We start from the raw sequence: 27,301 nt of genomic DNA, 5'->3' as shown, positions 1-27,301 counted from the left end.
AACCATGTCATTATAATTTTTCAAAGTTTAAAATATACCATCGGTATCTCAATGACATGTAGCACCCACATATAGGTCAGAATGGCATATCTCAAATTTTGTAAAATTATAATGGCATGGTTCCAATTTTCCCTATAGTAGCCAAGACCACACCGGGTTTTTCTCCAATCAGCTGAGATCGACGGGCTCCTCTCATGTTTGTCAGAGGAACGTATCTCTCTGTCATGTGGGCCTTATCTGTCAGGCACTCATATCACTGTGACATTACATCATAAGAGCAAGGCTAATAGCAAAGCTGATTGACGGCTGTAACATATGTCCATGTCATCTAGATGATTGTAGATTGCTTATACAAAGGACAAACTATTAGTTGGCTTTATATAAGCGTGAATGGACTTAATTATTATATGCACAGATGATCAAAACCAAGCTCTATATCTATGGTCCACCGTGCTTGAGCTGTTGAGCATAAAACTAACGTATATTGGGAACTGCACGCTATGCATGGCCACAAAAGATCAAATAAACTGAACCGGAGGCCCACAAACCATATAAAATGTTTAATATGGCCTAAATTATCGTGCTACCACCCGGCGCTTCAGCAAGCGCTCGCTCTCTTCGTTTTCATGTTTTCTCCCTCCACGTAATACAACGATGATGTGGATGTTGTTATCACCGACTGAAGAAGTGCTATTATACCTGCTCTAAGAGTTGTTTTTAACCGAGTTCTTCCTACTGTCCAACTAAAAGGCTTAAAAGACTATACATGTGGGGCCTCGCAGGCTCTCGCTCTATTATGTACTCCCTTCGTCCCAAAACAAATTAACCTAGGAGGAATGTGACACATCATATGACAATGTATCTAGACAATGCCGGCGTACACTATAATCTACATTGTCAAAATTTTCTAGAATTTGCAACAACCATTTACGAAGAATTTAGAAAACGAGAGTACATTATTCCTTAGAGGAATTAGAATCCATTTCCAGATCTTTGTTGGGTAGGTCCTGAGTTCAAATATCTATAAGAGCGAATTTCATATTGGGTTATTTGAGACCTGTTTGATAGGCTAAGTTCCTAATTTATAAAAGGATGTATATATCCGGTTGGATATAGAGACTGGGTAAAAAAAAATACCCTTCTCTAAAAATAATAATAATAAAAAGATCTTTGTTGGGTGAAAGTCGACTCTTCTCTCCACCGCAGCACCAACTAATCTAATCTAAGGTGATAATTGCCATTAGGGCATGTACAGTGGTTGTCAATAGTTATCTCTTAACGTTGTTAATTAGGAATACCTGTTGACATGTAAGAAAGAGAAAGAGAAAGAGGAGAGACAAAGTATCGTTGTTATACATAACAACGACTCTTAATCACTATAATATGGAAATATGGTTGCACGAGGATAAAATAATGGAAAGAATATTAACAAAATGAATATTTCTTGAATTAATGATTAGAACCTTTGTCATCTCAACTATTGTAAAGACACATATCTAAATAATCTTGTATTGTCTAAGAAACCATACTCGTCTCTATCATTGAACATACCCTTATGTTCCCTAGTCCATGCGATGGTTCATTGTAAGGTAATAATTGCCACTTTTGATTATGCAAGAAAAAAAAATTTATTGATGACCCTTCTAGGGATGTACTATTACAAATACATCACAATTTTGTGGCACGCAATCAATTTCAGTTTCACCTTCGAAAGCTTAGTAGTGTTTGTACACTATTTACTTCGATTCGATTTCAACCCAGTGAATGATGAGTGAAACAAATAACTCGATTCAACTTCAATGTTGACTTATATACGATCCAAGCAGCTCATCCACCGGCTATGAACGCCACGATGCGATCCATGAGCTGCTTGGCATTCTCGCACTCCGAATTCCCCAGGAAGAACACGTGCCCCTCCCCCTCCGACTCGAGCCACGCCGCGCTCCCGCGCCACGCGCTCGCCGCCACGGCGTCGTAGTACGCGCGGTTCCTCGCCGCGAGCACGTCCTTCCCCCCCGCGCACACGAGCATCCTCTCGCACGCGAGCTCCTCCAGCACCGGCCCGCCGGCCGCCAGCGGGTTCAGCCGCGGGTCGTCCGCGCCGGCGGCGGCGCCCGGGCACGCGTAGTACCACATCGCCGCGGTGATCGCGGCGCCGCCCTCCGGCTCCCCCTCGATCTCCTTGCTCCCGCCGAACCACGGGTGCAGCAGGATCGCGCCCTCCATCCTCGGGCGCCCGCCGCTGGCGGCCGCCCTCACGAGCATCTCGTGCGCGATGTTGGCGCCGGCGCTGTCGCCGGCGACGAAGAGGCGAGCCGTGTCGCCGTGCTCGGCGATCCATCCGTCTTGCGCCGAGGCCGCCCACTGGAGCGCCGCCCACGAGTCGTCGTAGCCCGCGGGGAGCGGGTGCTCCGGGGCGAGCCGGTAGTCGACGGACACGACGAGGACACCGGCCGCCGCGGCGAGGGAGTTGACGTAGTTGTGGTACGTCTCGGAGCCGGCCGACTCGATGAAGAACGCGCCGCCGTGGAAGAAGACGACGACGGGGAGCTTCTTGGAGGGCTCCTGAAGCTTGGGGAGGAAGAGGCGGACGGAGACGCCGGTGTCGGCGTCGAGGACGACGTCCTTGGAGGTGACGCCGGTGGCCTCGTCGAGACCAGCGGGCAGGACGGGTGGCCGGTTGAGGCGGTCGATCTTGCCGCTCTTGTAGATGCGGAAGTGCGCCGGCGACTCTAGCACCACCTCGTCTTCGGCTTCTTGCTCAGTGGTCATCAATGGAGGAGACGAGTTCTTCTGGGAGGCAGAACGAACTGCAATTCTCCTCGTACCGAAGCCTCTGGTAGATCCATATGATGGTCGAAGTAAGCAGCTTCTGCTACTGTGATCCACTGTTCGTCGCCGGCGAGGTTGGGTGGCCGCCCAACCAGCCGAAACGGTGGCTCCTCCATTGATGGACATGGAGAGGTGAGGGTTTGGACTTGGTGTGGCCATGTGGCAACAGATAAGCCTCTGGGGAGAGAGCTTTTGGTGTGGCAACATATAGGCCTCTGAAAGTCTGAGCTCATATGTTGTTTGAACTCTTGGATAGTTGGATGATACACTAAATCAATGGCTGAAAATCCATGAAATATTAAGCATGTGTTTTATCAATCCATGCAATGAAGCATGTGTTTTAAACATGATGCCATTAACCTGGGACCGCTGGACGGGATGACGTGCTTGCACGGAAACATAATCTCCTGATGGCAGAAATCAATGAAGCACGTGCAAGGACTAAGGCAAATGTTTTAGCTGAACGGTTATCTATATTCTATTTTTTTTAGATAAAAGTATTTTTTTATGGAATATCTAGGAGAGAAATCGATGCACTTTTCCAGCATCATTCACAGTAACTTCAGAAGTGAACTCTAGAGCCAAATGATACATTGAGCAAGGGCGAGCATCCATGGCCCACTAGTGACTAGTGAGATATTTCCTTTTCTTTGCACCTAACTTACGTTAGTATAAAAACTTTGATAAAGCACCAGCAACTGAAACGATTTTTATTTTGTATTAATACTTCCATGAATCAAAATTAATAATCATAAAACTACATACGTTCAGTCAATTTAAGTTTTCTATTAATAAGTATTTTTATTTTTCTTGGAGTCTCAATTCGGTATGCTTCTTGTTTTAATAGTTCAGAAATTTGAAATTAATAAATACTGAACGTAACTCAGTTTGAAGTCTCAACTATAGAGTAGTTTTTTTTCATGATTTCCTACTTGATATATATGAATTAAAATGCCAATATGAATTTTGTAAGGTTGCGTACTTTATACACAACCGGTAGAAGCCCGGCAGAACTAGTCATCGGCATACACGGAATGTAGACAGGAGAAACTACAAAAGCAAGGTAATGAAGGTTGCTAATTTTTACACCGTCTGAAAAAGAATACAACACATTTTATCTGTATTTATTATTTCTAATTAAAGAACTTTTTTTTAATGAAAATCTCATATATGCAAGAAAAAAAAGCACAAACGTGTAGCACTACCATGAGGCAATTTAGTGGCTAAAAAGTAGTAAAAACAGGTTTAAAAAGTGGAAGATGTTCCTTACTGCACAGCAGAAGAAATTACTGATCGTACAAAATTATTCATATCCTACTGGACTGCTAGCCGCATGAGATGGTCCATGAAGACCTGGAAGCTCACATCATCTGTGAATATGACGTCTCCTCCATGAGAAGAATTATCAGAATTATATGTGACAGATGGATTAAGCTTTGCCAGTAAAAATCGAGCCTGAAATTTTAGAGAAAAGTAATATATAAATTGATTTTTGAACGTGTTCATTAAATAGCAAAGAACTATCAAACCCATCCAGAATTCCAGATCAACTGCAAATAGTACAGAACAAAAAATATACCTGAGACCCATACTGATCACAGACGACCAAACGGGGTACAGGAAACCGCTCCCTGATTATAGTATCAGCTTCCTCATGTGGAGATTTTAACAATTGGGCAAATACCTGAATATCATGAAAGGTTCAGCACTGGATGGCAATGCACTACTGCACTTTAAATGCAGCTTAGATAAAAATCTGTGTTAGCCCCTAATATATGAAGAAAGGTATATCGATAGGAAGGTGAGATATTACACTAAAGCAGATTATAAGATGTATTTGATAAATAATCTCACTAAAGCAGACTATAAGATGTAGTATTTGATAAATAATCTCTGCAAACAAGAATCGAGCTGCCATACAGCCATAGTTGACACGCTATTACCTCGTGGTCTTGTTGATCTTGGTAACCAGCATTTCGCCACTGTGCAATCGTTATCCCATGGAAGATAACAACAGTAAAATAAGAATCCAATAAAAGAATCTTGTCAGCTGCAATTGCAGTTACATCTAAGAGAACTGGCTCTGGCCCAGATTGAAATGAATAGGATATAAGTGAAGGCTGAATCATCACGACTGCATTGGTTACATCTTCCCTGTCCAATACCATCCTAAAATATGCAGTTTCATCAGGACTATTGTTAAAAACCTGCATAGAAAACAAATATTTAGTAAGCAAAGGTATGAATCTCCCATACATGTCATATTCTTTTCTTAATGAACAAAGGCGAGCTCCCTACCTGAACAAACTGAGAACGCCTCAAATTAAAAACAAATTGGGGAAATATTGATATACGCGGGGACAAACTAAAGGATGAAGGGGTTTCCTTCTGATAGTCACCAAATTTGGAACATAGACGTATCAAAGCTCGATCAAGCCATCTTATAGGATCAAAATCAGCCTGAAAAGAATCCAGAACGAGATAGTGTTACACAAAATGAACAATTGTTTGGATTAAGAATGATCTAAAATCTATACTCCCTCCGTCCCTAAATATAAGGGATTTTGGTGTGATGTGACACATCCTAGTACAACGAATTTGGACAGAAACTGACCAAAATCCCTTATATTTAGGGACGGAGGGAGTACTACAGAGAAACTATGGCGCAACTGGCATCCAGAGAAACTGCTTACAAGTATTGTTGAGGTCAGGATGCCATATGACCACAAATAATTCCAGACTTATGCTCTCTTGTTTTCTAAGTGCACGCTTCCTAAATTGCTAAATGGTGTGTTTTTTTGCAAACAAAAATCATATAGGAAAGTTGCTTTAAAATATCATATTTCCATTTTTCATGTTTTTTATTGCTAAAATACTTAAATTAATCAGACACTAATGAGCCACCCTGATTTGTGTGCGCGGGAGAGGAGTTCCCAACCTTCTCTCCTGAACGCACTCAGTCCCTAAAACTTATGTATCACATGGTTGTATGGGAATTGTACAGAACAGGCCAGAAGAACATGTGAGCACAACGGCATTTAATTGTAATAAGCTTTTGAAGTCTGAAAAAAATTGGTATCCTTTATTGCTGTTTGTGTTTAAACCTACACAAATTTGTATAAAGCAACACAAGGCGAGACCAAAGTCTTTTTTTTTTCTTGAACACGCAAGAGAGTTGTGCTTCATTATATTAAGAAGAAGAAAAGAATCTAAGGAGACTCATACAAGCCCTTAAGGTTAGTACAATGACACTAAAAGAAATGAAACTACGAGCAGCGACCCAAAAAAACTTTATGGCCAAATGCTACTAAGCCCTTTGACCCCCACCGTACATCACAATTTGTTCTCATCCCTAATGTCCTGTATAAGAGCATTGAAATTAGGTGAGGTACCTCAAATACACAAAACAAAGTAAAATAAGCCATGTGATCAAAATAACAAGTTGGTTCAGTTTGTGCTGCAAAAAGAAGCTAAGAAGTATAACATATTTGAATTTTGCATAATTGCTATGGCAGATATAGTCAGACTCATAAGTACCTCAGTTTCCATCTTAAATGAGACCAAGCGTGCCATGACAGCAGCTGCAGCTTCTTGGTCAAAGCCACCTATAAGCTCCTAAAGCATACAAAGTTTATTAAGGACAAATGACTGCACTTTTAAATTAAAACACATACACGCAGTGAAACACATTGGGAATGAATAAGCATTAGTCCCTGCACCTCTATTTTGAGCAAGTGAAACTTGTTCGTATCAATGAAATCAACTACATCTGGCAAAAGGAAAAATGAATGGGAATTCATGGGTTAAAGACAATAAAAACTTGCCTGCACACTATCAGAACCAGAAACCCATCTTCTGGAGATCGTAGTAGCTCGTAATCTCATTTGTCCCTCATGATGCTGATAACTGATGATGTGTTTCCAACTTAGTCAGGTAAATTCATCTTAAACAGAGTAAGCTGCTTAGCAAAAGCTAAAGGGAAAACAGTTTCTTACTAGGTTAAGAATTGAAAGTAGAACTGGTTACTTGCTGCTTGGCCAATTGTATTAGATCCATCTTTCTTTGCAATATCATATACTAAGCAGAGTGATGTTTTCTTGTCAAGGCCACACATCTTCCAAGCACTAGTATTTCCCTGACCAATAACGGTGTCTGATGATAGAGGGCTTTTCTGCATGTGAAAAGTGCAGTGTTAGAAACAACAAAATTACTCTGATTCTATAAGCTACAATCTCTAGTATATAAATGAACTTGTGGTGGTGACAGAAGTTGGTGGAATTTTCGGTGGATAACTATATCTTTTGCACATCTGGCTTGTAAATTGTAATAAGATTTTATTTCTGAATTGATGTTTAGTTGCAAATTGCAAATTACATATGTTTAGCTGATATATTTATTTGGAATTGGTGCAACTCTCAGGGTATTTAGCTATACTCCCTCCTTCCCAAAATACAGCTACCTAGGAAGTTTTTGGAGGTATTAAAGATTATGGTGCAAGGTCAAAAATACCTCTCGTTATAGTCTAGGGCTAGGTATTTCGTGTGATATAGTAGTACATTGCTAGGGGTAGGATGGGAAAGTAAGTGCAAAAAAAAAAATCACCTTTTACAATCCTAGGTAGCTAAAATTGGCACAAATTTGAATCTCAAACGTAACTATATTTTGGGACGGAGGGAGTAGTATTGAATAAAATAGATAATATACCTTCTCCAGGGAAGCACAAGGTCCAATAATGCCTTGGATCTTGACATCTTTTGAGCAGTTAATCTCAAGAATACCACTGTACAGGAAATGTAAACATATTATATGAATTAAAATACTACCCTTTTTTTTTCAAAAAAATCAATGTAAAATATTAAAAAAGTCTCAAGTATGAGTTCCAGTGCAGCCCGGTATAACTGTTCATGAGGAAAAAACATGATAAAAAGAAACAGCATTAAACAGGTCTCCTAATTTCAAGGAAATAATGGTAAATAAAAATTACTATGAGAATTGTTTGAGTTTGAAATAAAAATAAGTCCTATTCTATGCTGGAAAGCAGATTTTTAGTTTGTAAACATATGGTGAAATTGAAATTGGCGCACTAGATGCAATGTTCGGAAAAACCACTAGTGACTTTTAGTAACACATGCAGGTTAATGGTCTTTGTACGCAGAACGGCTGGGCTACCTTGAGAACTATATCTGGGCATGTGTGTTTTCAGTGCATGGTATGTACAATACTAATGAGATGTGACCAAGTGTTTTAACTTTGAAAAGGAGGTAGTGAAAACTAATCCAACTAATAATTGTGAAAGAAAAGGGTATAAAGAAACAGTAGTTTGCCTATGGATAAGTTCGCTTGCATGCGAAAAGTTCAATATGGAAGGTAACTTGAATAAAATCCTTGTCTTTAATCTTACAAATATATAACTAAACAAAGTTAGAAAACACTGGAATGACTCAAAATAACTCAGGCTAGGTAAAAGGATTTTACTTGAATGATAATCCAAGATCGTTGTCTGATGACTGAAAAATGCGAAGAAGCGAGTCTTTGAAAACAGAGTGACCAAAACTTTCCACAAGGACAACAATTCCTCCAGTCTTCTCAATTGCAACCTTCATTTCAGCAACACCAACCTGGGAAAATTAAAGACAAACAATAAATTGTCCAAATAAGATAACCATTCATTTCAATCCACATAATAGAGATACTGTGATGTTGTCTGAGAAAGCATCGAGCAGGTTGCATTTTGTCTGTAAAAAGGTATTTATGGCCTCATGTTAAAAATAAATAAGCAACATACCTGGTCAACTGCACAAGCAAACACATCCAGAACATGCCCCTGGTGCACAAGTTGCTTTGCAATCTGATCATAGAACTTGACAGCTTTATCATAAAGTGGAGCTGAGTCTTTATCAAGATCTTTGTGTGAGCGAATTGGCTCTAACAAGGATTTGGATACAATCTGCGAATTTTTCCAGACAGTAACCATCCCTCACATGTCTACGCAATATAATTTTGTAATGTGAAAAAATATAGTTGACACCACAATTAAGCAAATAAACATTTGTAGAGCCAAATAAACACCGCGATCAAGGCAATTATATGCTTGTGCACATTGTTGCCCTGTAATATAGGGTTATCACATATTGCCTATTGATGCGCAACGAATTGATGTGATGTGAATGAAAACAGTGAGATAGATGTGAGCTTACCTTAAAAAAACAGTTGTCATTTGTGCTAGAACAAAGCTAAAAGACTAGCATGAAACTAGGTAGGTGTGCCTTTCCATTGCTTATTTAATTAATTAAATAGTCCACAAGCACATATCAAAGGAGATATATGAGCATGCAAATCAATTGCTGACAGTATAGATGAACAAGTAATTTTAAAGAGAATGCACTACAATAGAATTAGGACTCACAGAACCAGGTCCCTCTGTAGATGGACCACCAACAAATGCCATAATCCTAGCACCTGATCCAGGGACACACACACCAAGAAGACTGGCCGCCACGCTTAATGCAGCTCCAGTGCATCTTGATGCACGTTGATCAGCTGGAACAGGCCAAGGGTCCTTTTGCAATTCTTCTATTACCTACAGATGCAGAGAAATCTTATCAGCAATTTGAACCATTGAAAGTTCAGGATAAGATGTTATATTACATATACAATAGTATTTCCTATTATTATATTATTGGTTCTTAACTGCATTCAACACAAACTCGCACTCAGAAGCAGGTAACAGGAACCTAGCAATGCTCTCTGATGAAAGACCGTCCCTAGTACCAGCAATCACCCCTGTAGTGGGTTTTCTCTTCCCTGCAAAGAAGCACATTTGATCCAACATTTCATCCTTGGTGACCTCCTTTGTTCCCTTGAATACATATGATTTTGGAAGTAAGCCAAAACCCAATTCATGAACCTGTATGCAACAATATTGAAAATATTACTAAATTAACCTATGCATAACGCAATTAAGAATGGAGCATTCATGAGAGCACAGTGAACCACCTGTACATATGTCCCAAAAGTAATGAATCCAACAAGGGAATTATCTGGTAATAGCTCAACAACTTGTGCGAGTGCAGACTTCAAATAACCAATTTCTTCCTCAATCATGCAAGTATCAACAACAAACATGAAAACCGGTGGCACTACAGGGCCAGTTTCAGCAGTGGATATGTACTCAACTGTGGTGTACTGAGGGAAAAGTTCTGCAGGGAGATTGCTTTCTGAGATTGAGGAGTAATGCTGTGGGAAGTGATTGCGCTGAAAGCAGAATGGGCAAACCCAGATCTTTGCGACATAGTCAACAATGGAGAAAGGGTTGAGGATGGAACGGCACATCCGGCAACGGAGGGGAGAATATGGGAGAACAGGGATATCAGGAACTTGTTTCAGAGGAGTATAGATAGCAGAAATAGGAACAACACAGCTCAAAGCATTCTCCCTCGTGCCTGGAATAACATTCCAGGGCATCCTTATCCCATCTTGTGCCTCAAGGTCAAGGAACTCAGACATTTTCAGCAGTCTTTATATAATTCTGTCAGGCCTCCATTAGTAAAAGGATATGCCGCCTGCAATATCAAATTATTAGCTTTGCTGAATACTGAAGAACTGAAAGAAATTAAACAATAAATACGAAAAATATAATCAAGACAAAAAATAACAAAGAGAAGAAGGCCCTTGAAAGTGGATGCCAGTTACTACCGAAATACTGTAAGGAAAACCAATAACCCTGATCCAAAACCTTGAAAGTCGATTTACGTATGACAAAGTGGTTGCTAATGGTTGATATCTCTACTTATTCAACTTCACAAGGCGAAGTTGGTCTGACATTGCAAAACTCTCTCTCTCTCTCTAATTATACAAAAATACAACGAGCTAACAAATACCAATATTTACGGTTCAACAACCAAAAAAAAACTCGTGGAATTTGCATAATTACACACAAATCAGAACCTAACTATTCGCCTGCCAATTAAAAAAAAACATAGACCAGAATTGAAGTATTCGCTTGTCCCACATTGTGTTTGTGCTCCAAAACACACACACACACACACACACACACGAAGGGTTCCTCCTATTTGATACACATGCATAACTCCGTAGATTCGAAATTGAATCACCCCCATCCATGATCAAACGACTTCGCACCAGAGAACGAGCAACCCCAGATCCCCTAAAAACATCGCCCCAAACCCAAAATCTCAAATAAGTGGAGCAGCCAGCCAAGGGGACGAGGCGGCTAACCTGCGAATACTAGAACGCTGCTAGGCAACGGGGTGCTACTGACCTGACAGCACCGCGCCGCAGGCAGCGGCGGCCGGAGTCGGTGGAGGAGGCGGCCGAGGCGAAACGGGCGGGGCGCGCGAGCGCGATGCGATCGGGAGAGAGAGGACTCCGCCTCCGGCAAACAGTAGCGCCGGCTGGGTCCTCCGGTCCCAGTAGTACGTGCTGGGCTGGGCCGGGCCAAAATTATGTTGGGCCAGAACGCGATTTCGACGTATCACTTGACGGGCCAAAATCATGTTGGACCGGAAGTGATTTCCACGTGGAATAAGTTCACTTCATGACCCTCAAATGTGATCGAAATCTAATCTATGACCCTAAACTACAAGAGAGAATCCCTTGTATGTCACTGAAAATTGGTCTGATCCCTTATATGCCATTGAAAATTGGCTCTTCCCTTATATGCCATTGATCCAAATTTGCACACCCTCTCATGCCACTCCCGTCAGTTGACCGTGTGTTGGCCGTTAATTCTCAAGGAAAAAAGACGTATTTACCCTTCTGAGTATAGGGCATGCCTAACAACTCAGAGAGGGCAAATATATCTTTTTTACTTGAGAGTTAACGGTTAACGCACGGTCAACTAACGGTAGTGGCATGAGAGGGTGCGCAAATTTGGACCAATGGCATATAAGGGAAGAGCCAATTTTCAGTGGCATATAAGGGATTATCTCAAACTACAAAACCGGATAATTCGACCCCCAAACTCCTAAAACCGGTGCAAGTCGACTCCCTGAGCGGTTTTGGGAGGCGGTTTTGCTGACGTGGTGTCACGTGGCACTTACGTGGTAATATTGAACAAGTCTTCGTTATACGTGACGTTGACATGGCACCTACGTGGCGGTAGAAATAAAAAATATGCGTGGGACCCATTAGTCATTCACACAAAAAGAAATGTGGGCCCACTGACATGTGGGGGCCATATGTCAGTCCTCCTTCCTCCTCCCTCACTCCTTTCTCTCTCTTTCTCTCCCCTTCTTCCCCCTTCGGCCGGTGGCGCGCGGGGACAGCAAGAACGGCCAGCGGCGTTCGGCAGCGTGCGACGGGGCCAGCGGCGGGAGGGGGCCAGGGGCCGGCGAGCCTCCTCCTCCTCCACCGACTCCCGCCCACCCGGCGGCGGCAGGAGGGGGCCAGGGGCCGGCGAGCCTCCTCCTCCTCCACCGCTGCCACCATCACCAGAGAGCGGCCGGCGGCGGCGGCGTTCGACAGCGTGGGACGGGGGCCAGCGGCGGCAGCGGGCGGGCGGGAGCCCGCGGCGGCGGCAGGAAGAGGCCAGGGGCCGGCGAGCCTCCTCCTCCTCTACTGCTGCCGCCATCACCAGAGAGCGGCCGGCGGCGGCGGCGTTCGACAGCGTGGGACGGGGGCCAGCGGCGGCGGCGAGCGGGCGGGCGGGAGCCCGCGGCGGCAACGGGAGGGGGCCAGGGGCCTGCGAGCCTTCTCCTCCTCCGCGCTGCCTTTGGATCTTCGCGCTCAGCCTCCGCGCCGCAGTGGGACCTCCGCACCCAGCCTCAGCGCTGCCGCCGGATATCCGCCGCGTTGCTGTCGCGGCTGCCACCGCTGCCGCTGCCGAATGCCGCCGCCGCCACCAGATGCCGCCGCCGACCGCTGCCGAAGTCCCCGCGCGCCACCGGCCAAAGTGGGAAAACGGGAGAGAAAGAGAGAGAAGGGAGTGAGGGAGGAGGAAGGAGGACTAACATGTGGGGCCCACATGTCAGTGGACCCACATTTCTTTTTTTGTGTGAATGACTAATGGGTCCCACACATATTTTTTATTTCTACCGCCACGTAGGTGCCACGTCAATGCCACGTGTAACGAAGACTTGGTCAATATTGCCACGCAGCAAAACCGCCTCCCAAAACCACCCAGGGAGTCGAATTGCACCGGTTTTAAGAGTTTAGGGGTCGAGATATCCGGTTTTGTAGTTTAGGGTTATAAATTAGATTTCGATCACATTTAAGGGTCATGAACTGAACTTATTCCTTTCCACATACGTGGGCGGGCCAAAATCATGTTAGGCCGGAACGGAATCTGAGCCGCCTATTTCTGATTCAACGGTGGAGATGTCCTCCACAAAAGCTTCGGCAACCAAACCCCCTCTCCGGCGATATCAGCCGGCGTCCTTCCCCGGCGAGCTCCACGACCGGAGCCGGCGGCTGCGGCGAATCCCCACGCATGGCCCGCTTCCCCGCTTCGCCTCCTCTGCCGCTCGGCGATGCCCAGCCGCCCAAGTACCCGCCTCTCCCTCTCTCTCTCTCTCTCTCTCTCTCTCTCTCTGTGAATGAATTGGCTGGTTTACATTTTATTTCTGGTTGTTCGATCAAACGATAATCTGATGAGCAAATGAACACGGATAGTGAAGAAATTGAGGACGAATTGATGATTAGTTGGCTTCGTCCATGAGATCTACCTCGCCATCAATCTTCAGTAAAATCTTACACGATATGGAGTCCACCATGGAACTAACAAATGACAGTGCACTGAAATGGCCGGTTAGATATGCAAATCCATCGACATGTCATGCTGAAATCAATTCCATCCCTGCGGCAACTATGAGACCATGCGTCAAATTCTGTACAGGGAAATCACTTTTGGAACAACTTATCGTCAAATCATATGAAAAGCATTAAAAAATGCAATTGAAAACGATATCATGAGCCATGCTTTGAAAAAAGAAACAATGGACTGTTCCCATCAATTCGAGTAATTGACTACCCTAACTGTCTGCCATAAACAATCCACAACTTCTAACCTCTATGTGATGCTCTATCAGTCTAGCTACAATGCCATCCTGGTAGCTTCTTGATTTGTTGATTGCACGAGGAAACCAGTCCTAATCTTCTACTTCCTCCGTTTTATAATATAAGTCATTCTAACATTTTCCACATTCATATTAATGTTAATGAATCTAGACATATATATCTATCTAGATTGATGTATCTATCTAGATTCATTAACATCAACATAAATGTGAAAAATGTTAGAATGACTTACATTATAAAACGGAGGGAGTAGGGTCTAAACTCTAACCATTATGAAACGGAGCGAGTAGGGTCTAAACTCTAACCAGAACTACTCAACACCTGGTGAGTTATGGAGTTCCTGATAGTGAGTGTTGACTCTTTTCTTCCCTGAAGATTTCGTTGTGATTTCTTGTAAGGAAGTTCATCATTGAGCAAGAAGTCCTTTATTAAAAGCCTCCAAAGGATCATCTTATATCTCTGCTACTACTATATCTTTACCTTATGACCCAAATTTCGATGCACCAGCTTGTAGTACCACTTCACTGTGAAATTCAGTTCTGCAAGTGACCGGAGTTCCTTGATGATTCATGTGTTGCCAGTGTCGGCATTATTGCTCTTGAGTGAGTTGCAGACCAGCAGTGCCGCTGGTACAAACATGTGCAGAACAATGAAATATTAGCCGTTAGAGCAAGTTTAATAGTATAGCTCACTACAGGCTCTAATTTATTTATAGCCAATCTAATAGCCAATTCATATAATAGTTGCTTACTATACTATTAATATATGGTCCCACCTGTCATACACATATCTTGTCTTGGAGTCCGCGCTGCAGCTAGCTACAGATTTGTAGCCCGCTGCTCTTCTCTCTCATCCTTTATCTCATTAAAATATGTTTACAAATCAGCTGCAAACATATTTTAAGTAGATAAATGAGGAGAGAGAAGGGCAGCGGGCTACAGATTTGTAGCCAGCTGTAGCACGGACTACAAGACACAGTGTGTCTATGACAGGTGGGACCATGTATTAATAGTGTAGTATGTAACTATTGTATGAATGAGTTATTAGATTGGCTATAGATTAGTCGGAGCTAGTAGTTGGCTATACTATTGAACTTGCTCTTATAATGGTCCACCTTACGAGTTTTGCAGCTGGGCAGCCGGAAAACCACCCGTATGACCGTATCGCTTTATGTTTCATCCAGTCCACCGGAATACTGAACACTTTATGTTTCTCCTTTGACAATCAAAGTTGTGTCCCTGACCACTCTGCATGCACCCACTGCTTTACTAGGATTTAGGGGGTGTTTGGGAGACACCCCCTTAGGCCATTCACAATGCGGTTCGCTGGCATTCAGCCCGAGCAGTCCACGTAGGTGAGCAGCCCAAATTCGCTGCCACGTTACACAACGGGCCCACAAAAATCAGGCGCGCGTGACCCAAGTTGGGCACCCGTTCTTCGGCCGAATCGAGACGGGTTGGCGTGGGGATATGCCGCGCGGGCGCATTGTGGAGCTGTGGCTTCGCCGCGCCGTTCTTCCCGCAGCGATTTCTCTCCCTCTATCCCCAAATCGCCCTCGCGCGCGCGTGATTCTCCTCTTCCCGCGCTTTGCCTCTTCTCGCCTGCGGTGGCACCGGGCCACCGGGGGAACGACGCTGGAAACAGCAGCAGGCACAGCCGCGGCCGCGCCGTCGCCCGTGGACCGACGCCGGGAGCAGGAGCAGGCACAGCCGCGGCCGTCGCCGTCGCTGTGGACCGAGGTAGGTTGATGTCAAATCCTAAACCCAGAAATCATGTGTCCAAGAATCAGGGATATATACCATGTTCTGACACTGAGCTGAAAAAGAATCAGACTTCACACTGAACTGTCCAAGAATCATAGAAACTCTGAACCATCAAACATCAGAGGAACATCATTATTTAACTTTCAATGTATAAATATACTAGTATTTGAAATTATAAATCTGAATATAAAAAGTCAAGGCTGAAGTTGGAGTACCCTGCATTCTGTACAGCGAATTGATTTTCAGAGAACTGAAACTATACTGCCAAGCCATCATCCTCCACGCTAAAAAACACATACATTCTAATGAACAGAGCAAGACATGATAAGACTCCTCAGAATTCATTGGCACATCAAAGATTCACAATATTGCCAACCATCTCAGAAATCAACAGCTAGATTCACCAAGAACTTGCAGCCAAAACTAGCACTATTATTCACTAAGAACCCACCTCAGTCGTCCTTGCTGCAGCTGCCAGTGGAGGCGCTACCGCTGCCAGTGTTGCTGCACGCCGGCGGAGGCGCTGGAGCAGCCGGCCGTGGATCCGCCAGTACTGCTGCTGCTGGCGGAGGCGCTGGAGCAGCTGGCGCTGGCTCCGCCAGTAGAGCTGCTGCCGGCGACAGCGCTGCCGCCGCCCGTGGTCCTGCTGCCGGCGGGGTTGCTGGAGCCGGCGGTGGAGCCGAATCTGGCACCACGACCACCTCCTGCGCCTCCATTGGGAGGATTGGAGAAGACGATCCGTCCAGAAGGGGCATCATGCGGGGGTATGACGGGAATTTCACGCCTCTGCACAAATTTGGGCTACGAGGCCATAGATTCGCCTGGGTCACGCACTGTGGGCCGAAAAGTCTCAAGTTGTGTCTTCCATTTTATAAACTTAGGTTTTTAGGCTCTATTGCATTGTGGAATATGTGTCCTAAGTCTACATGGCACCTGAGGTTCAGCATTTTTTGTGACGCATTGCTAATGCCCTTAGACTGATGTTGGCTCACCCAAAATTCACTGGGTTTCTGAATTCTGACCTTTCAATTTGCACAGGATTGGTCCCATTGGATTGCAATACTGTAGCATCGAGAGCTGTAGACTGTGGTCTGTAGCATTGTCGAGTGTGCCGTCAGTAGTGGAGTGCTTGGTCCCTCCAAGCAAATTCTTCATCAGATGCCACTGCTTTTTACTACTAGCGATTCTCCTTTTCCTTTTGGTCGTATCATTTGAGTTGACATGTCATCGAGTAAAGTTAACCAACCGTGCGCTCCTGCCTCGCTTTTACATTTGTGCTGCAATGCAGCGAAGTTCTGTCTTTAGCTCATTCTGTCATCCAGATGGTACAAAGAACTGCTTTGCTAAAATTACAGAAAGACTTTTTTTTTCAGAAAGCAAAAACCATCCAAAAAATCAGATGCAAAGAAAGCAGAACTTCAATGTGTGGGTGCCTTCTCCTGGGCTTGTGTGTTGGCGCTGTCGATGTTTGGGTGGTGGTATATTTTTTCCTTTTTCCTGGTTACGACCCTCCAGAGTTGTAATCTTGTAATTTTTTCCTGCTCTAGAACTTCGCACCGTCTCATGCGAGTCGTTCAAAGAAAGCAGAAGGATTCTGAAATTCTAGCTAGAGGGAGTGAAGTGAGTGAGGGTTCTGAACTCTGAACAACATGCAGCTCTGAAAAATCTCAAGGTTCATCCGACTTATTCAGCACACAGGAGTACACGAGTATACGACACGATTACACCAATACATGCAAACCAAATTGCATGTTGTTCCAAAAATCCAAACGGAAACCAACAAGATTACAAGAAGCACACTCTCACATCATCATATCGATCTCTCCACACAACGAGGTTAACTATACCTGAGTGAAAATCTCGCATTCATCGTCGCATGCCCGCCGCAGCGTTGCCGCTTGCTAGAATGGACGGTTAAAAAGGTTCGTCTTGGCTAATAGCTTCGACAAAGTTCAGCTGCTGCTCCTACTCGGAGTAGTCTTGTAACTGTAAGCTGGAGCCGGGCTCCCGGCGAGGTTGCTGCTGCGCTTGCGCCACTGCCACGAGTCGGCCGGCGTGCTGGGCAGCGGCGGCAGCGGCAGGACGGCGGGGCCGGGGAGGCGGCACAGCCCGAACGGCCACCCCTCGCAGTCACGGAGCCCCTCCCACTTCGCCGGCGACAGCAGGGGAGGCGGCGGGTCCACGGCGGCGAACGCCGACGACGCCACGGTCGCGCCCCGGCTCGTGCTGCGCGAGAAGAAGCTCTTCACCGAGAAGAACGCCTCGCTCTCGTCGTCGGCGTCGCCGCCTACCTCCTCCTCCTTGCCCGTCGTCTTCTCCTCCTCCTCCGTTACCGACTCCTTGGGACTCGGAAACTTCTCCAGAACGCTCCTCGGGTCGAGCGGCGTGAACGACCAGACGAACGGGCTCGACATCGGGGAATCCAGGCTGCACCTCGCCCTCTTCTTCATCTGCCGGTTCCTCATCTCGTTCATGATCACCTGCACCATCAATCGCAAGAACACAAAAACACGTGGATCGATGATCAAGAACTAGCTAGATGTAGACTTGTAGTTTTCTGTTTGCGAATTATCTTGTGCTGCTGCTGCTGGCTGCAGCTGATGCGAACCTGCTTGGTGTCGAGCACTTCGTCGAGCAAGCTCTCATCGTCGTCGCTGTCGTCGCCGGAGCTCCAGCCGGCGGCGGGGATCCTGGCGCAGGGGACATGGCAGTGGGCGTAGGTCTCCCTGATGAGGGAGGAGAGGGACTTGCAGTAGTGATTGGTGGCTGGTAGCTTGGGATGATACTCCTGTGCCAGGCAAGGCATTGTTTGTTCCTCACGATCGATCGATCGATCAATCCAGTTGCTTGTGGCGATCGTTCATGCGATCGAATCGATGCGTTGTGCGTATAAATGGTGGGTTCACCGTGTGGAGATTGGAGAATGGGTTTTCGGGAGGACGAAGAGGGGGATGTGGACGTGCATGACAAGTGCCCTGCAACTTAAAAGGAGCTAGAGGCTCACTACTTGATCGGTATTGGAGCATGTGTAACTTGTAATCCTTTGGGTTGAAGGCTAAGTAAGAAATATTTGATCTCGACAGTACACTGCAAACTGTGGTGTGTTGCCTTTATTCCAAATAACATTCGACCACTAAAAATTTTATGGTTATATAGCCTTGGTAATACAGGTACTACTACATGTTTCGCCAGTAGGAGTAATGTTTGAGTGGGTTATTTGTCGTTCTGTCAGTGTGACGAATTGAGAATGACCATACTTTTGAGAGTTTCAGTTGCAATCTCCCAATCGGCCTGGAATCTATCTATCTATCTATCTATCTATCTATTATATTATTAAGACAGCTCGAAACAAAGGCACCACGTTCGCCGTGGGGGCTAGAAATTCCCACATTAATCGGAGAAAAAGAAAAGAAGAGTCAAAGTAGAAATACAATTAAAAATAGCTGAAATTCGGAATTAAAAATATGCAATATAGAAAGAGGAGTCCATATAGGAACCCAATACGTGATTAATCAAAATTCAAAATAAAAATAAAATAAAATCCAAAATTAGAAAAGGAAAGGAGAATAGAAATACAATTTAAAAATAGCTGAAATTCAGAATTAAAAATAAGCAATATTGAAAGAAGTTTCCATATAAGAAGCCAATACGAGATTAATCAAAATTCAAAATAAAAATAAATAAATTTTTTAAAAAAATTCTAAAATTAGAAAAAGAAAAATAAGATTTCAATTAGGAATACAATTTATAAATAACTAAAATTTTTGATAAAAATAAAGATTATTAAAATAAAAGGCCATCTAAAACACATGACGAGATATATTAAGTAACATACCTATAAAGGAGTAGAGTGGTGGCGGTTGATATGACATATAAAAATTGTTAATAAAACACCAAATAGAATCCTAATGACGATTAAAAGGAGAGACGTCAGGGAGGCCGTGAAGCAAACGAGTAAGGCGGTTGCCGGGACTTCTAGAAAGTAAAAAAAAACAATTTTTAGAATCACAATGACAATAAAGAGTAGGTGGTGGACGGGCTGTAGATCAGGGACATAGTGACATCGTTTGATGGCACTTCTAAAAATTATTAAAAATAAAACTACAAGTCCAATTTTTAAAGGTTCGGAACTTCTGAAAAGTAAAAAAACCAATGATAATCATGTTCGATTTTAAAATCAAAATGAAATAAAGAAGGGAGGCAGCGGGCGAGCCGTAGAGGATTACAATGGCAAAGCCGCTAACGGTTTGGCGGGACTTCTAAAAAGTAAAAATGAACTTAAACGATAATTATGTTCGATTTTTAAATTCTCAATGACAATAAAGAGATAAGACAGTGGACGTGTCGTAGAGGAGTATAATAGCAACGTTTGATGGGACATCTAGAAATTATAAAAATGAAACCCAACGTGGCAATAAACTCTAAAAACTATAAAATCCAATTTTTAAAGGTTCCAATAAAAATGAATAGAAATAGTGGTAGATCGAGCAAGCAAATAAAGAAGGAGATGAGACATAAGGGGTAACAACTGGTGTGACTTTTAAAAACTATATAATTAGAAATACGATGATGATAAGGTTTGGTCTTTCAAAGTCTTAAGACAATGAGATAGCTATTTAATAAATTTTAAGTAAAAATCATACTTAAAAAAATATATGATTTTGTTTGGGTGCTAGCCGCGTAATTGCGCGGGCCAACCAGCTAGTTCAAAGTGAAGGGAATTAAATCGCATCATTAGTAAACAGTATTCGCCTCAACACCTCAACAAGATCACGACTACAACTGCAACACGTACTTGTTCTTTAATCCACAAGGCTCCCAGCTCCAGGCCTGTACCAAACCGGGTACACTTTTCCGGTGAAACGTCGCCGTTGGGATAAATTTGCCTTCTTCTCCACACCCCCACGCAGCACTAAATTCAGGGGAGAAAATAACCGTGCAACGTACTACTCATCAACACATAGTTCCAAGCTATATAACAGTGTTTGCTTGCAGTTGTGGTGGCTGCGTCAGATCACGCTCGTTTTTTCTCTTTTGCCGGTTGCTTCCACGGCGAGCTCAGGCAAAGCGAGCTCGTCGTGGCCGGCGAAATGCTCGAGTGCGTGCGCTCGCGCCGCTCATGGCCGTTGTTTTCGCGGCTCTCTTAAAGCAAACGCTAAACCAACCTCGCACCAAACTGCTATGCCAAGTGTGAGGCGAGGCAGGACGAAGGCTACCTCGCATAGGGTTCTCACTTCTCAACGATGATGAGGTCATGGAGCACTAAGGAGAGATGCACTCTAGAACTTGCATGCGAAGAACTTCTAGTTCAAGAGATATGGCGTGTAGCTTTCAGGAGCATTGGGATGGGAGATCAATTGGGCAGAGTTAAATTTCTCTTGCCTTTTGGCTTGCCTCTAGAATATGTGAAGGATATTGTTAAGTGAGAATACGATTCTCAAGATGAAATGCTTCGATTTTTTTAGTGCACTATCTACCTTTTTATGATCTACAAGTTAGTACTGTACCTCTGAAGTATAGTAGTAGTAATGATTAATGAAGACAGTAAGTGTATTTATGTAGTTTTCATTTGCTCAGTTTTATTAGGTTTTAGGACAACTTGGATTGTACAAATTAAGTTTAGGTGTAACTCCCTCGGTTCCAAAATATACTAATTTCTAAATTGTTTAGCAAATACTAGAGTAAGGTCAAAAGGAATTTTAAGTCACTTCAATTGTTAATTTTTGAATTTTGAATTGCTTAGATTTTCTTTCTAGCCATCTGATTGGCTTTGAAATCATTGAAGCGATGGGAATTATGGGAATCAACACAGAAATCCTTGTTATACTGGGATACAAAATTTAGATTTCCCACGATACAAAATTTAGATTCCAAATATCCTTATATTTTGAAACGAATGGATGTAATCAAGTAAGTTGGCTTCGGCACTTGTCAATACGCAAATGCTTTGCCGTACATGGCAAGCAGTGCACGCACATGCAGAATATATACAAAAATGCAACGCAAGTAAAATAGATGAGCAATGTGACCACCGTCTTTGTACAGATGACTTACCGCTAACGGCAGATATAACTTTACAGACAACTGGATACTAATGCTGATGGGTGATAGATTATTCATCATCAGTTTATCATTAGAATACGGCACAACTGTTCTGTATAGGATGCCGTCCTTGCTTAGCAGTACAGATACTACTAAACGATAAATTACAGCAAGGACGGCAAGTCGGCAACTAACAACGGGTTCTTGTCACTTGTCAAGACAAGAGGCTATAGAGTTTAGACGGCTAAATAACATCACTTTTCAAACCTAATAAAACGGTAAGCATTCATGTAGCTGTTGTGCTGGTGTACAAATTGACTGATGCAAGCAATAAATCAGTCAAGATTTACCAAAAGACATGTATTAATCACCAGATAAGCACCTTTAATTCGCTGCGGCCTGAATTGACAAAAGGTAGTTAGCTGATTACAACGGTCAAAATGTCATTTATAACCCTACAACCAACAGAGCTTACATGTAGTACTACAAAATTTCATTGGTCACACTGCATTGAGGATGATCAGAGGTACATTCTTCCAGAATTTCATTTTTAAACAGCAATGTACGTTCCATGTGCACGCCGAATTCTTCGAAGAATAGGAGGTAGCATCTTTATATTGATCTTTGCTGGCAAGCATACTGATAGATGCAAACAAAAAAAATTACCATCAAGTTTTATTTGTAACCAATCGTGCCTTAAGAGAACATGAGCCACAGCCAAGAACAACAGATGCTGGAACAGAATCAGAAGTGTGCAATTCCATCTCTCCGTCCTCCCTGACTGAAATTCCAATCTGACCAAGTTCACGTGAAGTGATTGAGAAATAATCACCACACCTACAAGGATACAAAAGCTCCACAGAATCAGCAGTACTTTCAACGATCATGTCATCAATTTCAATTTCAGTTGCAACAATTTCAAGGTTCTGTCGGGAAGATTGCAGTTGCTTATCATATTCTGCTCTAGATTTGGGATAACGTAGGATTTCCCATGCCTTTTGCACACTGAGAAATTCATTTCGCTCACTGGAAGACACCAATGGATTGAGAGCCATCTGTGCTTTGTCAGGATGTGTATTTAGTACAGCAGACTTATATGCTGCACGAATTTCATCATATGTAGCATCTTTCCTCACGGATAGAACTTCGTACAAGGTCTCCTGGTTGGAAAAGTTGCCTCCTTCAAGCATGTCTGAATAACTGTCTCTAGACTGGGCAAGGGAAAAAAAAGTGGTTCAGCAAACATGGAACAAAAAAAAGTATGTAATTTATGTCTCATAACCTTCTGCGGCAGAAGTATTATGACTTAAGCAGAATCGTAATAACATAACATTTGTGCAAATCTGAAAGAAGATGCATAGGAGCACCTCTCTGAAATATAACTTCTAAAAAACCAAGGCAGTTTAAAGAACTGGTATATTGCTTAAGATTTTGCAATGTCATGACACAATCTTTCCATTGAGGGGGACAGATTCAGATTGGGACTCTTGAGTTTATAGTCACAGATCTGTTACAATTTTACATTTGGCATTGCATATTGTTTTCACAGATTATCTAATTGATTATATGGATAAACTAAACATTTTAAGAAATAAACTTAAAAATAGCTTAGAAAATGTGGTTTAAACAATGCAGTAGAAGAAAGTTTTCGAGAAAACATATTTTTAGAGGCATGATCAAATAAAGTAGCCAAAAAGAACAGGGCCGCAGAGGGCACTTATTGCAAGATTATAGATTCATAGCATGACTTTAAATATGGTGATATAATGATCTACTCTTTCCAAACTTGGGGCAAAAATAAAGTGCCTACTGAAGGGATTAGCAACCTCACAAATAGGTTGACCCTGTGGGTGGGATTGCCTAAACTGAAGTACAAATTTCGGGTTTTGACCTAAAATCATCAGATGAGTGCAAAATTACTTAGACATCGAGTTTAATCGTAATCATCACAACCTAGCAACGTCTGTCCTTCGGCATCTGCACATGTCAGTATCCAGCCACTTCATCAATTCATCGTAGTATATAGAAGAAACTGCTCCGCTGATCGAGACAAGTTCTACACACGATTTTGCAGCAGCAAGAACAATTCTAAGAAAACAGATACGGAGGTTAGCAACTATCACCGACAAGCAAAATAACGGCGAAGGTCTTGACGGCCGATGCAGCCTTGTGGATCGCAGGGTCGACTGCTTGCGCGGCGAAGTTGCGACGCGCGAGGCGGCGAGGGGAGGTGCGGCCGATGCGGGGTACGTGAATGGTTTCCGAACCTGGGCCGCCGTCAACCGCTGGTCGAGGCGGCGGCCGGTGCGGCGGCGCAGCCGACGGGCAGAGAGGAGGAGGGGAGGGGCGGCGCCCCGGCGGAGTTGATGGGGATTGAGGAATCGCCCGACTAGGGATTTAGGTCCTCCTCATTGGCTCGTCCGTTGGATGTGAATTCAAGAGTTGATTAGCAGCCGTCGGATCGAATTGACCACATAACATGCAACTGACAGATTTTTCTTTTCCCTCCATATTGTTTTAATGTTTTTAGGACGTTTCTGAAAGGCAACGAGAAAGAAAAACGAACGCATGACAATTGACAAAGATGAAACACATGTAGACTGGACTACTCGAGTCGAGTGAATTATAGGCGAACGTCTGACAAAGCAGTGACAGTTCCAGGACACCATGAGTCCATGACAGAGAGGATGTAAAACTCCGTCCGTGTTCATCCAAGAACTTCCCCCAGGCTTTGAAATCCTACTGACACCAACTATTCAATCTTTGTCCTCCTCCCGTTCTCTCTCTCTCTTCCATCCATATCATTAAAGAATATTATCTGATCAACTGTGATGCCACCCAATTATCCGCAGCAGAATCTTATGTGCATCGCCCAATTATACTTGCCAATCTGCCGTCACCTCACCTGTTCTGTGTTCTGTTCACCCCCCACCCACGGGCGCCTCCCGTTCTTCACGCACGCCACTCCCCCACCGCAACTCACCAACCAGCCATCCTCCACTCCCAGAGTCCCAGTCCGCACGCAGCCAGCGACCCAACCGCGCGGCTCGCATACTGTTTCCGCTCCAACCCACGGGGGCACGGGGGGGCGCGTGGCGGCAGCCACCCGACCCAAGTACAGGTCGTGACGAGCAGTGACAGCACACCACTAGGCCGCACGCTAGGCCCCGCGCGTACACGTACGCGCGCTGCCGTTAAAACTACCCGCGGCGGGAGGAGTCTCGCGCGCCGCGCCCGCGAGTCCACGACGCCCACCACACCGCACACACAGACACACACACTCCTCTCCGCCCATAAGCTAAGCAGCTACCACCGTCCCGTCTCCTCTCCTACCTAATCCTATCGTTATCTCCTCCCGTCCCATCCAACCCCGCCCCGTAATACCCCCCTCCATAACACCCACTGCCACGAGCCCACGACCGCATTAGCATCAGCATCCAAGGGAGGGTGGGATCATTAGAGGAGCAGCACAGCACATGGCTGCCGCGGCCGCCACCGTGACGGCGGTGCAGCCAGCGGCGTCGAGCTGCGGCAAGCGCGACGGCGACAATGCGTGCGTCGTCGACATGTGCGCCTCTCTCACTCTTTCCCGTCGTCCCTTCTTCCTCTTCCTGACATGTTATCACGTCACGCGCGTGCGTGCACTGCAGGCCCAGGAAGGCGAAGAAGGGGAGGTCGCCGCCGGAGGAGGAGGTGGAGGCCTTCCTCGCCGCGGCGGAGAGCAGCGTGGCGCGGCGCTTCGCGGCCAAGTGAGTACTAAGTACATTACGGCAGCATCGCACGGTGACATCGTCTCAGCGCGAGCGAGCTGTGGCCTTTCTGTGACCGTAAGGTTTGGTTTTCTCGGGGATTTATATAGCTATAGCCCTTGCACTCGCAGCATCGGCACGGCAGTGGGCCTGTAAAATTTTCCGCTGCTGCTGAAGCTCGCGAAGTGCAGCTTGTCAGTGTGGTGTTGTTGCACTCGCAGACAGTAAAAACGCCAAATGGGGTTACTGTACATGCCTCTGGGCTTGTGGTTTCCTCTGTATTTTTCTCTTGCTCTTTGTATGCTTAGGCACCGTTTAGATCCTGAACTTTTTTTTTTTCAAACTTTCAACTTTTCCGTCACATCAAATTTTCTTACACACATAAATTTTTAACTTTTCCATTACATCGTTTTAATTTTTTTAAACTTTTAATTTTAACGTGGAACTAAACACAGCCTTATTCTATTCTGCCAAATGGAGTTCTGCTTTTTTGGAAGGAATGCTGCTCAGCTGCTAGTGTAGAACCTAACAAAGTTACTGCACAGCTTGGAGTCTTGGCATCCTGATCAGGTCTCTAAAATACTTGGAGCTCTAGAGATCATGGGATAGCTCGAACAACAATACCTTTTCTCCATCGTAATCCTGGCTTCTCAACTCCAAGTGGACTTCTCTTTTCTTAAAAAAATCCAGCTGGTTCAGCCTGTGCTGATGTTCTCCAACTGGGACATGCTGTAGAGTTTTCATGCCACCACTGCCCCACAATTTTGAAAAATAAATTGGTTCTTTTTTCCTGTTTTGCCAAATGTGAAGTACTATTAGTGGAGGAGTAGTTAGTAGTGTTCAAAATGCTGCCAGGGCAACAATAACCCGTGTTGTAGTAATAACGTTTGTATCTTTTGGCTGTGTTAAAGGTACAACTATGACATCGTCAAGGACGCTCCGATGGATGGCCGGTACGAGTGGGTCCGGGTACGCCCGTAAAGAGGATATGTGGCAACAGCCAGTCAAAATGTCAGGAGGATGCACAGACCAATCCTGTCCTAATGAATCTTTTCTTTACCCATGTATATGTAGTTACTCGGTTACTCCATGTCATGTGTTTAGCTGTAATTTATTTAAGCTCACGAGATGACTAATCATGTAAAAGCTCACCTTGTACGTTAGCAGTAGATGCTTCGCCTGTAACGCATATGCTTAACTTGTCGTTATCCGTGGAATTTGTTGTCGTCTCCGTTTCTAGGCCTGGTTATTTTCTTCAACTCTAAACTTAAATTTTCTTCAACTTTAAACTTCAATTTTTTTTCGTTAGCATGTTTTCAAAAATTTTCTATATAAAAGTTATTTTAAAAATATAAATAAATTTATTTTTAAGTGTATAATACTCCCTCCGTCCCAAAATAAGTACAGTTTTGTACTGTTTATGTTTAACTTTTGACCGTTCGTCTTATTTGAAATTTTTTTATGATTAGTATTTTTGTTGTTATTAGATGATAAAACATGAACGGTATTTTATGTGTGACTAATTTTTTTTCAAATTTTTTATAAATTTTTAAATAAGACGAACGGTCGAACGTCTGACACAGTTCCCCACGACTACACTTATTTTAGGACGGAGGACAGAGGTAGTATTTAATATTTAATTAATGGGACAATTGATTATTTGACCCTGTTTTAAAGTCTAACTACCAATTTGACTCTATTTTTTTTAGTTTGCTTATTTGACCCTGCTTTTCAAAAAAACAAACCTTCGTCTGACCCTGTATTCTTAACACCGTTAAGATTTGATTTAAAAAAAAGAATGAAATATAATTAAAATTTATAATGCCCAAAATATCCTTAGAAACCATACCCATCTCTAACCCTATCCAGATGTCTCTC

The 27,301-nt window shown here is 43.8% G+C and overlaps 5 protein-coding genes across 8 annotated transcripts; 1 reads left to right on the top strand and 4 right to left on the bottom strand.

The window, feature by feature from the left end:
• Positions 1 to 1,437: 1,437 nt before the first annotated feature.
• LOC127784589 (2-hydroxyisoflavanone dehydratase-like) lies at positions 1,438 to 3,383 on the bottom strand. The gene has a single exon (XM_052311923.1). The coding sequence runs from the start codon at positions 3,037 to 3,039 to the stop codon at positions 1,828 to 1,830; it is 1,212 nt and encodes a 403-aa protein (XP_052167883.1). The 5' UTR covers positions 3,040 to 3,383; the 3' UTR covers positions 1,438 to 1,827.
• Positions 3,384 to 3,901: 518 nt separating this feature from the next.
• Positions 3,902 to 11,229, bottom strand: LOC127784588 (protein transport protein SEC23-like). Its single transcript, XM_052311922.1, has 14 exons — positions 11,114 to 11,229; positions 9,829 to 10,394; positions 9,524 to 9,739; positions 9,239 to 9,412; positions 8,618 to 8,779; positions 8,308 to 8,450; positions 7,537 to 7,612; positions 6,828 to 7,003; positions 6,657 to 6,738; positions 6,370 to 6,447; positions 5,131 to 5,292; positions 4,776 to 5,039; positions 4,412 to 4,516; positions 3,902 to 4,287 (listed from the first exon to the last, which is right to left on the bottom strand). The coding sequence occupies exons 2-14, from the start codon at positions 10,336 to 10,338 to the stop codon at positions 4,147 to 4,149; spliced, it is 2,289 nt and encodes a 762-aa protein (XP_052167882.1). The 5' UTR covers positions 10,339 to 10,394; positions 11,114 to 11,229; the 3' UTR covers positions 3,902 to 4,146.
• A 6,061-nt stretch (positions 11,230 to 17,290) lies between these two features.
• Positions 17,291 to 18,631, bottom strand: LOC127784968 (uncharacterized). The gene is made up of 2 exons (XM_052312395.1): positions 18,241 to 18,631; positions 17,291 to 18,112 (listed from the first exon to the last, which is right to left on the bottom strand). The coding sequence occupies exons 1-2, from the start codon at positions 18,436 to 18,438 to the stop codon at positions 17,585 to 17,587; spliced, it is 726 nt and encodes a 241-aa protein (XP_052168355.1). The 5' UTR covers positions 18,439 to 18,631; the 3' UTR covers positions 17,291 to 17,584.
• Positions 18,632 to 22,023: 3,392 nt separating this feature from the next.
• LOC127784969 (uncharacterized) lies at positions 22,024 to 24,105 on the bottom strand. Of its 3 annotated transcripts, none has more exons than XM_052312398.1 (2): positions 23,798 to 24,105; positions 22,024 to 22,885 (listed from the first exon to the last, which is right to left on the bottom strand). In XM_052312398.1, the coding sequence occupies exon 2, from the start codon at positions 22,862 to 22,864 to the stop codon at positions 22,343 to 22,345; it is 522 nt and encodes a 173-aa protein (XP_052168358.1). In that variant the 5' UTR covers positions 22,865 to 22,885; positions 23,798 to 24,105; the 3' UTR covers positions 22,024 to 22,342. The 3 variants fall into 3 exon arrangements, with proteins under 3 accessions (XP_052168358.1, XP_052168356.1, XP_052168357.1); XM_052312396.1 differs by having other exon boundaries at positions 23,802 to 24,104; XM_052312397.1 differs by lacking the exon at positions 23,798 to 24,105 and adding an exon at positions 23,628 to 23,790.
• An 810-nt stretch (positions 24,106 to 24,915) lies between these two features.
• Positions 24,916 to 26,534, top strand: LOC127784341 (cyclin-dependent kinase inhibitor 6). Of its 2 annotated transcripts, none has more exons than XM_052311571.1 (3): positions 24,916 to 25,227; positions 25,325 to 25,423; positions 26,335 to 26,534. In XM_052311571.1, the coding sequence occupies exons 1-3, from the start codon at positions 25,151 to 25,153 to the stop codon at positions 26,402 to 26,404; spliced, it is 246 nt and encodes an 81-aa protein (XP_052167531.1). In that variant the 5' UTR covers positions 24,916 to 25,150; the 3' UTR covers positions 26,405 to 26,534. The 2 variants fall into 2 exon arrangements, with proteins under 2 accessions (XP_052167531.1, XP_052167530.1); XM_052311570.1 differs by having other exon boundaries at positions 24,916 to 25,242.
• The last annotated feature ends 767 nt before the right edge of the window (positions 26,535 to 27,301 follow it).

Source organism: Oryza glaberrima, chromosome 9 (genome assembly GCF_000147395.1).
Source record: "Oryza glaberrima chromosome 9, OglaRS2, whole genome shotgun sequence".
Lineage (NCBI taxonomy): Eukaryota > Viridiplantae > Streptophyta > Magnoliopsida > Poales > Poaceae > Oryza > Oryza glaberrima.
This window is presented reverse-complemented; position numbering and strand designations above follow the sequence as displayed.

What these genes read in the sequence shown, in the direction of transcription:
- LOC127784968 (XM_052312395.1), bottom strand. Translation starts at nt 18,438, where the DNA reads ATGCCTTGCCTGGCACAGGAGTATCATCCCAAGCTACCAGCCACCAAT. An exon ending in AAGTGCTCGACACCAAGCAG is followed by an intron (nt 18,113 to 18,240) that starts GTTCGCATCAGC and finishes TTGATGGTGCAG; the next exon opens with GTGATCATGAACGAGATGAG.
- LOC127784969 (XM_052312398.1), bottom strand. Translation starts at nt 22,864, where the DNA reads ATGCTTGAAGGAGGCAACTTTTCCAACCAGGAGACCTTGTACGAAGTT.
- LOC127784588 (XM_052311922.1), bottom strand. Translation starts at nt 10,338, where the DNA reads ATGTCTGAGTTCCTTGACCTTGAGGCACAAGATGGGATAAGGATGCCC. An exon ending in AAGATCAACAAGACCACGAG is followed by an intron (nt 4,517 to 4,775) that starts GTAATAGCGTGT and finishes CATGATATTCAG; the next exon opens with GTATTTGCCCAATTGTTAAA. An exon ending in GTGATCAGTATGGGTCTCAG is followed by an intron (nt 4,288 to 4,411) that starts GTATATTTTTTG and finishes CTAAAATTTCAG; the next exon opens with GCTCGATTTTTACTGGCAAA.
- LOC127784589 (XM_052311923.1), bottom strand. Translation starts at nt 3,039, where the DNA reads ATGTTGCCACACCAAAAGCTCTCTCCCCAGAGGCTTATCTGTTGCCAC.
- LOC127784341 (XM_052311570.1), top strand. Translation starts at nt 25,151, where the DNA reads ATGGCTGCCGCGGCCGCCACCGTGACGGCGGTGCAGCCAGCGGCGTCG. An exon ending in AATGCGTGCGTCGTCGACAT is followed by an intron (nt 25,243 to 25,324) that starts GTGCGCCTCTCT and finishes CGTGCACTGCAG; the next exon opens with GCCCAGGAAGGCGAAGAAGG. An exon ending in GCGCGGCGCTTCGCGGCCAA is followed by an intron (nt 25,424 to 26,334) that starts GTGAGTACTAAG and finishes GCTGTGTTAAAG; the next exon opens with GTACAACTATGACATCGTCA.